The sequence below is a fragment of the Acartia tonsa genome, chromosome 2 (genome assembly GCF_053477335.1).
Source record: "Acartia tonsa isolate MP-2025a chromosome 2, ASM5347733v1, whole genome shotgun sequence".
Taxonomy (NCBI): domain Eukaryota; kingdom Metazoa; phylum Arthropoda; class Copepoda; order Calanoida; family Acartiidae; genus Acartia; species Acartia tonsa.
Window position 1 is genome coordinate 34992229 of NC_137261.1, and position 9673 is coordinate 35001901.

Consider the following 9673-nt stretch of genomic DNA (forward strand, 5'->3'; position numbering starts at 1 on the left):
TACAATTCTATTTTGTTTTATTCTTTAATATAAGCATAAGAAAAAATATGGAGAATGTAGCAACTCATAAGAAATTACCTTTTAAAACATATTTAGATTTTTAGCTACTTTGAGAACAAATTTTGATATTTTATTTACTCTTTTTGTAAGGTTTTCATATTTCAACTACGTATTGTGTTACAAGCATATTAGCACATAAAACTTTAACTAAGTATCAATTAAAGAGCATGCAAATCATATTATTTTGCGTTTTATTTACAGCAGATGAACTTTAGATTTTTATTAAGAAACATTAAGCTGTGACTTGACTAATTTGTTCAACTTCGCTCTTGTGAAAGTTTTCATTCTTGTTTAAAAAACATACTTGATTACGTTTTATTAAGTTAGAAATTTTTTCACCAATTTACAAACAATCTTAAACGGCAAGACCAGCTATGACTAACCCTGTGGGTAGTGGGTTATTTTGTGGAATTGTTGGTCCATTATCACTATAAAGAGTTTAGTCCTCGAAACTGTTGATAAAGGACAAACTCAGCAAATTTTCTTCACTTTTATAACATATAGGAATCAAGTTATATAAAACGTGAGTTGAAAAATTTTACAGTTAATATTCATCGATTCTTGTTTTTTTTTTGTTTTTTTTAATAATTATAATATCTTAAATTCATATTTTAGAAAGCTTTTTGTTTGCCATACAAGAAATGTAATTTTCTCGGTAGTTGGTTCACTGATGACTAATGAGTACTTTCTCATCAACTCAATTGGTCCGTTAATCTGCTTTTAATGCCTTAGGGTCCTTAATATTTGTTCTTTTTTTTCAGCAATTAGTAGCAGAATATAAAAGTGTTTTTAAAGATTCCACTTACGAATGTTCATATACTCTCTAAGTCATATACAGAGTGAGTCAGAAAAAACTGAGTTTTTCGATTTTCAGAAACAACCAGAAGGAATACAGAAAAAATACTTGTATGTCCTTGTTCTCTGTACAAAAGCACATCAAACTTGAAAAAGGTGTTTTTCATTATCTCTAAAAATGCGGCCTCTATGATAGGTGTATGGTGTCAAAAAATGCCTTGTGTGAAAAATGTTGATCAAGAAAAATTAAAATAACTCTTCTATTTTGTAGAAAATAAATCTTAAAATTTCAATATCTATTTAGAAAAAGTTCTAAGAAAAGTACTTTAATGAGTTTTAAAGGTGAAATGCTTTTTGGTTCCTCACACAAGCATTTTTAGAATACTGCAATTTGTCATTTTTTCATATTTCTTGATTGTGATGCATGTGGTTTAAAAGAATCTTCTATAATAACGTAGCTTATAGTAAAAAGAAAAGAAAACCTTTTTATTTGATAAAAAAATTTCTTAAGATAAAAAAGTTATCAAGGTTTCAATTTTTAAAATAAAAATGCCTTTTAGAAACCCTACCCTATTTAAATGAAATAATTATGATGGATTATAACACACAAGCTTAATTTCTCAAAAGGGGGTGGAGATTTGGGAGATTAAATCCAGTCTTGCACCAAATTTAGAGGAAATTCAGGGGGAGGGGGGAGGAATTTAGGTAACAAGATGAAATATTTTCAGTCATGAGCTGGTTTTCCGGTCATGGGGTATTAAATCTTAACAATAGATTACAACAAAATGTTTGATTTATAATGTGATAATTTAATTTAAATATATTGTATTTTTAAGATGTTAAATATTTACAATTTGTTGAATAAAAATTTTAAAAATCAAAAAATATGTTTGTTTATCTTTTTAGAATGGTAGACATTTTTAATTATAAATAAATCTACCTAAAAAGTACAAAATAATGGCCGAAAAAAAAAACATACACACTTTTTGAAATCTTTATGCTCTAAAAAGCGCCGTTGTTTTTAGAGATATTCAAAAACATCTTTTCTAAGTTTAATGTATATTTTTATAGATAACAAGAATCTATAATTTTTTTTTCAATATTCCTACTGGTTGTATCAGAAAATCGGAAAACTCAGTTTTTTCTGACTCACCCTGTATTTCCGTTCATTTGATTGTTTTTTAGAATATCTTATTAATAACTAAATGTGTTTTAGAATAACATTAAAAATGCAATGTAGGATATATTCTTGATGTACTTAATATGGATTATTAGAGTATTTTTGTGCTAAAAGATATTTTGGTACTTTAGACTAAAACAAAGGGTTTGATGATATATTGAATTACTTTTTTACATCCGTTTAAAGCATAAAATATGTGTATTCAAGGTGTTTTGGTTATCAGTTTTCTCGTTAGGACAACCACTTATAGAGTAATTTAACACAACCAAAATTATTTTGATTTGTTAAGTCTTAACAAAATTTTGTATAATTATAATATAAAATTGTAGCAAAAATGCTAAATAAAGGATGTTGTTTGAGGACTTATTTGCAAAGATTTTTTGCATATTGTACCTTGTTGTTCAAGAATTCGTTTTCCAAATATTAGATAAATATGATAATTATATAATGCAAAAAGTTATTATCGAAAAGTTAAAAAATCATCAAGTTTAAAATGAACCTTTCTGACTTTCTGATAACAATGATAGAGTGGCTGCGCTTTCTAAATCGTACCTAACTATTACAGAAATCCTAATGAAAAGTTTGAAATCGATAGGACAATTCTAACATTGACGATAAGGGCTATCTGTTACATTATTTCTTTTTACTAAAAAATGTCCTGCATAGAAACATGAAATAAATTGCAGAGTAGGTTGTAAGGAATGCTTTATTAGAAACTATAATATTTCCTCAATTAATAATAAATATAACTCATATTTATATTACATTCATTACAAATATTAGAAATTACTAAAATCTATAAGAAAAAGTTTTTTTGTGGCAAATTTTACAGAAGAAGATAGTTATAAAAAAATTAGGTCCTAAAGCGAGAAACATAGAAAATAAGCAATATCTTTTAATGGAAAGAGAAAAAGAAAGAAAACAATGAGTGTAAAGGGGAAAGTATGAGAAAGAGAATAAAAGAAAGAAGATAGAGAAAACTCAAACAGATACTCAGATACCACGTACACATTCATACAAAGATGCACCATTTATCACACTTCATTTAAAGGTTTTCAATGAAAATATAATGTGAAAATATCCCTTTTTTATCCCTTCCTGTTTTCTAACCCTTTACTGCAACACATAAACTTTTATGAAAAAGAAGAAAACTGAGACACCAATCCCTAGTTTTTACACTAATAGTATGTATTACCCATAAAAATACTTTGAAATACCTGTTTTTCCCTAGCCAATTCTCTTGTGATAATATTCTTAATACAGCAAGTAAATATCCAACACCATAGAGCTATACAAATAGCAGGAATAACTATTGATACTATGTAGATCACACGGTCTGTTGTTGACATTTTAAGATCATATCTGTAAGAAAATACAAATTAAATCTAGATAAAAGGCACTTAACTCATTATGAATAAAGAGATATTTCAAAAGCAGTTGATAAATTTTTCTGATCTACAAAGCAACTTTAGTTGTTCCTGTATTTTATGCTTCCAAAAGACAAGGAAATCTTATCTCTTATCTCGGTTCCAGTAAGAGCTAGAGGGTTTACAAATTTAGTGAGGTTTCCTTTTCTTTAAACAATTTTCCAACTGCATATTATTTGACTCATATTCTTCATCTGTTAACCTTTGTCTGTAGGTACTTTTTATACAATATAAACCAGTCATCAAATTCTTATTATTTGAGCTAGATGAACATTGCTGTCAGCATTGTAAAATTTTAAATCTTTAGGTTTTTAATGAAAATTACATTAAAGTTATTTCGAGTCCTTGACTTGCAGGGTCTTACTTTTAAACCTAAAATTGAATTGAACGCGAACATTTTATTTTTTTTAATCTTAAGAGACATTTAAGTATTTTGTTAGCCTGCCTTTAATGTAATGAAGTCATAACAGTTTTATTTTGTGCCAATAAACAATTTTGAATCTCCCTCTCAAACATTAACCAAAAAATTCGATTTGATGAAAACAATAAATTACTTTAAAATTCAGACTTTTAAAGAATCGGCTAATTAACATAATTTCTGTCTTCGCAATTTTATATTTCGGATGCATTTAATATTTTGCTAGCGTAAACTAGCAAGGGAATGAAAGGATATAAAAGGAAAAAGGTTATAATAACAATGTCTGGAACACTATTATATGTGATAATCTAAATCTATAATTAAATTTTTTGCCAGATTACTTTTTTAATATTCTTAGTTGATGAAAATGTTATTTTACCTGTTGTTCTTGTCTGACAATGTGTCTGACTACACAATAGCACAAGCAACACAACCACACAATAATAACTGCAGGAACAGCTAGGGAGCTTAGGATGAAGATAAAGTAGAGGTGGGACGACATTTAGTCATTACCTAATCAGGCTTATTTCAGTTCTATTACAAATATATGTTTAAAATATTTAGTCTTTATTATACGTTGCTGTAAACTAGAATTTCTGGTATATAATCACGCCGCCACCTTTGCAAACCAACCAAAGTTGGTAAGTCAAGTGTAATGTTTTTGAGATAAAAATACTTTATCAACTGACGTATTTCCTGTACTCTGTCATTTCCGTCCTTTAGTAATATAAGAAATAATATTTTTAGATTAAATTAATTATTACTTTTTATACAAAATGTAATTATACTTTGTTTCCTATAATAGTGTTTGTCATAAAGCTAAAAAGAAAAAAAATAATTAAATTTCTCGTATTCATTCGAATCCGGTGGATAGGAACCGGTTCTCATCCATACGAAAAAACTATGTCTAGCATCGTATTATATCCAGCTTTCTACGAATATAAAAATGTACAATCATAAGATTTAAACCAGTTTTTTTAGCCGGTGCCTCCGGCACCTCGGGGCTAAAAAAACTAGTTTTAATCTTATAATTGTACATTCTATACCCGCGGAAAGCCGTTTTTAATACGATGCGAGAAATAACTATTAAAAAAAACACATAATAACGTTTAATAGTAAGAAGACAATAAAGTAAAATTGAGAGGAATAACGTCCATCCACTCCCCTCCATAGATTTTGCCTTCGGAAAGAAACTAGACCCCTTAATATATCTTAAGAAGAAGAAAAGTCATTATAGTAACATAAAATGAAATAAGCCTGATCAAACATTTGGAGTAGGGTTTAGAAAACTTTTTATTGAAATCACATTGTTTAGTTTGATATATTATTCTAACATAAAGAAACAAATGAAATACTTTGTAAAACTGAGTGAAATAATTAGCAATATTATTGATATGTGTGTGTGTATGGCTTTCTACAAATAGTCTATAATGGGTGAGGATCACAGGTTCTACAGTCATTTTTGTTTTAGAATAAATAAACAAAATTACAGAACTAATCTTTAACATTTGGTCTATATGTATGTATATTTCAATTTTTTACTAAGTATATTTGCGATAACTTTTATTTAATGAAATTTTCCAATTTTTAACATTTACAAAACGGCCTGCTTTATTGCATCAAGATCCATGACAGATCTATATAGGAAATAAACGTCTATAAATGAGCTCGAGTCTTTCAATAGTAGAATGTTTAATACTCATAGTGCTCCCATAATCCATGATAAACTCTCATTGACCAGAACAATAATACCCATTATTTTACTCTATAAAGAATAAATTCATTTTTTTATTTCATGTTGCAATTTGAATTATATTAAAGTATTAAATTGCTATTTATAAAATAGAAAATTTGAATTTATAAAATAGTAAATTAAAGAAAACTTACTTTTAACATAATTTGATACTAGCGATGCGTCCGTAATATGTTCAGATATTAAACTAAAATTTAAGATTTAACTAAACATTTTAACCCTTTCAGGATGATAATTAGAAATAAAAAATATTAGGATTCCAAAATATTTTTTTAAAAAGAGAGGCAAAATTATAAATGGTTTTAAATAAATTGATGAAATTAAAAAAAGGCGGAAGAAAAGAGAAGTGAGAGAGAGGGACATTTAATCTTTAAAAAATGATGAAAAAACGAAACTAAAGTCGTAGTAATCTTAATGTGTAAATAGCCTAAATCTTGCCCAATACATTTATAAATTTACTTGGAAAGTACAACAAATTTTAGGACCAGTATTGTTTAGGATCTTTAGTTACAGACATAAAAAAACCCTTACTACTTTTAGATTTGAAGAATTTGTAGAAATAGAAATGATGTTAAATGTTTTGTTAAGTTTAATTTGTCATTAATTATCAAACCAATATCAAAAAAAAAATAAAAAAAGTCGCTCAAATATAGAACCATATGTCACAGAATATTTTTTCATTACCTAATAAAAAAATGGTTATGAAAAGTTTTGTTTGCTTAAAGGGAGTGTGAACGTAAAAATTTCTCATCTGATTATCAAATCTTAACATTTACTAAGCACATTTCACTACACTGATCAACCAAAAATGTCCTATTCACAAAAATATCCAGAAATAATGCCTTGATTTTATGGTATTTTGAGAGGGAAAGAGGAAAAAACAGGAAAAATCTGAACGTTTTTGTTTCTTATAATGTTTGTAGGGATATTTAACTTGTCATATATAGTTGAAACAATTTACTTACTGTTAAGGATTTATTTTATGCTATAAAATTGCCAATTCGTTTTTTTATAACGTAGTAATTAGGTAATAAAGACATATTTTAAATTCGTATTATTGACAAAAAAATACCTCATTGTCTACAAAGGGTTGAATCTCATAGGTTATATAAAATAATAATATCCTTTAATAACCCACTTTGGAGAATTAGCTTACACTTTTATCAGACTGTTAATAAAGAAATATTGCGTCTTTATTATTTACAAAGAAGTTGTATCAACTTTTTTTTTTATAGCTAGCCGGTTCTTTTAGTAAGTAGTAGATGTAAAATTTTTCATAGAATTCAGATATGCAATCGGTTTTTTTGTAGACCTCTTATTTTTTAAGTAATTTAAGTTTTTTAAAAAAATAATTAAGTCGGTTTTAAGGTACTAAAACGCAACAAAATAAAAGAAGAAAATGGCCAGTAAGAACAAAAATAGTAAGATCTTTAATTTGACACCTTACTTTTAAAATTCTGTTGAGTAATTATTGAAAAAATCTATTTTTTTAACCTCGGTATAATAAAAACTTTAGACCTAAATATTTTCTCAAACAGACATAAAAAACATGGGTTCATATATACCTTCAGAATCAGAAAAATATTACGAATCCATTGTAAGCAAAATTGAAAAAAATTAAAAAATTAAAAAATTAAAGAAATGGCCAATTATTTTTTTTGTTCAGACAACACTATTGTCTTCCCTTTTTTACCCCCTCTTTACCCCCTCTTTACCCCCTTCCCATTTTTATACTCAATTGAAGAATTAAGACGTTGCCTGTACAATATAATATGATATTTTCATATAATTCCTTTTATTGTAGTTTATATACTATATTGTAAACTTTTTTTTTCAATTTTGCTTACAATGGATTCGTAATATTTTTCTGATTCTGAAGGTATATATGAACCCATATTTTTTTATTTGTGAAATAATAAAATTAAGTTCAAAGTTTTTATTCTCGTGGGTTAAAAAAATCGATTTTTTCAATAATTACCTGACAGAATTGAAAAAGTAAGGTGTCAAATTAAAGATCTTACTATTTTTGTTCATAATGACCATTTTCTTTCTTTTTTTTGTTGCATTTTAGTACCTTAAAATCGACTTAATTTTTTTTTTTAAAAACTTAAATTACTTAAAAAATAAGAGGTCTACAAAAAAAACCGATTGCATATCTGAATTCTATGAAAAATTTTACATCTACTACTTACTAAAAGAACCGGCTAGCTATAAAAAAAATAGTTGATACACCTTCTTTGTAATTAAAGGTGGGCGAGAGATGGGCCATTTAAAGTTAATTAAATACTAATAAAAAACCTGTTTCTGGCTTTGTTATTGTATTTGGTTTTCAATAAAAAAATATTGCTTATTTTATCAATTTCTAAGTGACTATACATTGGATTAAAGCAAGGATTACGTAAAAAGTCAGCTTAACTGTTAGGAAAAATCTAGAACTATGTGAAAAAGTTTAATTTTAGCTATAATGGGAGAAAAAAGCAATTTAATGCACATTTTATATAATACGGAAAATTTCTTCCTTTCCCCGTACCTTATAAAAATCGTCGGAAAAAGCCGTTTTTTAAGCAAACAAAAGCGCGTTTTGCTCTATCTGTGAGATATTATGAATGAGATAATGTTAAGATTTGATATTAAGATGAGAAAAATTTACGTTCACAGTCCCTTTAATCTGTAAGTTACCATTGTTTATTAATAATTACATATTCTCATGTTCATGAATAGTAACCACTAAGCATGTTATATTATTTTTATTAAATTGAAACTTTAATTCTGACAATAAAGTATAAATTTATTTAAGCTTGGCATCTATATAAGCATTAAAAGAAAGTAAATTTATACTTAGGGTTTTCGGTATGAAAAAATGGTGATTCTTCCAACAATTAGGCACAATTTTATAAAAATCCCGAATTGATGTCGCGATTGGAAAGTATAAAAATTAAAGACTTTAGAACCTGCGTTTAATAATTAACTTCCTAGCAACATGAAGCAAACACACCACGTACCATACACCATACACTAGGCATCACAAATCAAACGACCATTTATTAAATATTAGGGATTAACACATGAATATTTAAATATTTAACTTTTACAGTTTTTATATATGGTTAAATGTTGATTGATGTAAAAATAAACGATTTAATTTAGTTCGAATAATATACAAATTATTTTTTTTAAAAAGGCCTAATCCTACAAAGGTTCTAAATAAATATAACCTAAATACAAGGATGACAATATTTATAAATCCTAACCTAACCCCTTGAATTTATGTTATACCTACTTTATTTAGGCCCTATTTAGAATTAGGTCTATGGAAGGGATAAGGGATTGATTACCAGGAAAACAATACGAGGAAGAAAATTTCAACAAACCTCTTGGCGAAAATTTTAGGTGGGAAGCAAACTTTATTTATAACCTTGGGTCATCCTTATTGGCGGATATTTTAGAGACCGTAAAAGTAAATATTATCATTAAGAATATGCATGCAAGAACTTCAATTTGTTAAACTAACCATGTGGATTCCTGTAACAGCAAGGTATAGTTTAAATTTTGATTTTTAGAACAACTAGGCACCGAATTCTCAACAAAGAATCTCCATTTTAAGCATCGTGTATTTAAGAAATTGAGGAAAACTTAAGACTTTATATTGATTTGTTGAAAATCAAATGTTTGGAATTTACTACATGTAGTTGTTCGCTTATATAGATGTTGTTATCCTAGTAGATAGGCTACTCTAGAATTTAACTTTGTTAGTCCATCCATAGCACTATGGGGGATATGAGATTTACTTAGCTGGTATTAAAGCTAGACCTCTGGTTTTTCTTGTCAACATTCCCATCATTATATTGTATCCATATCAGACAGCTTTGAAACAGCTTTTTTAGCCACTTCTATTTTTTTCAGATTTCCACATATCTTTGTGTTCTAGGTCCAATATTTAAAATTTTCGTGGCAAAATTAATTTCTCTTCACAAAAGTGACAAGAGTAATGCAAAGCAAAACCTCCAAAAAATTGAAATTGAAAAATTAGAAAAAAAACA

The 9673-nt window shown here is 27.2% G+C and overlaps 1 protein-coding gene across 1 annotated transcript in view; it reads right to left on the minus strand.

Moving 5' to 3' along the window:
- The window catches only part of LOC145312518 (uncharacterized), an 18775-nt gene extending 13465 nt beyond the window's left edge, over positions 1-5310 (minus strand). The window contains exons 1-2 of the mRNA XM_080151772.1: positions 5138-5310; positions 4260-4393 (exon numbers count right to left, since the gene is read on the minus strand). Of these exons, the coding sequence (XP_080007898.1) occupies positions 4260-4382 (123 nt within the window). The 5' untranslated portion in view covers positions 4383-4393; positions 5138-5310. The remainder of the gene's footprint in view (positions 1-4259; positions 4394-5137) is intronic.
- Between the last annotated feature and the right edge of the window lie 4363 nt (positions 5311-9673).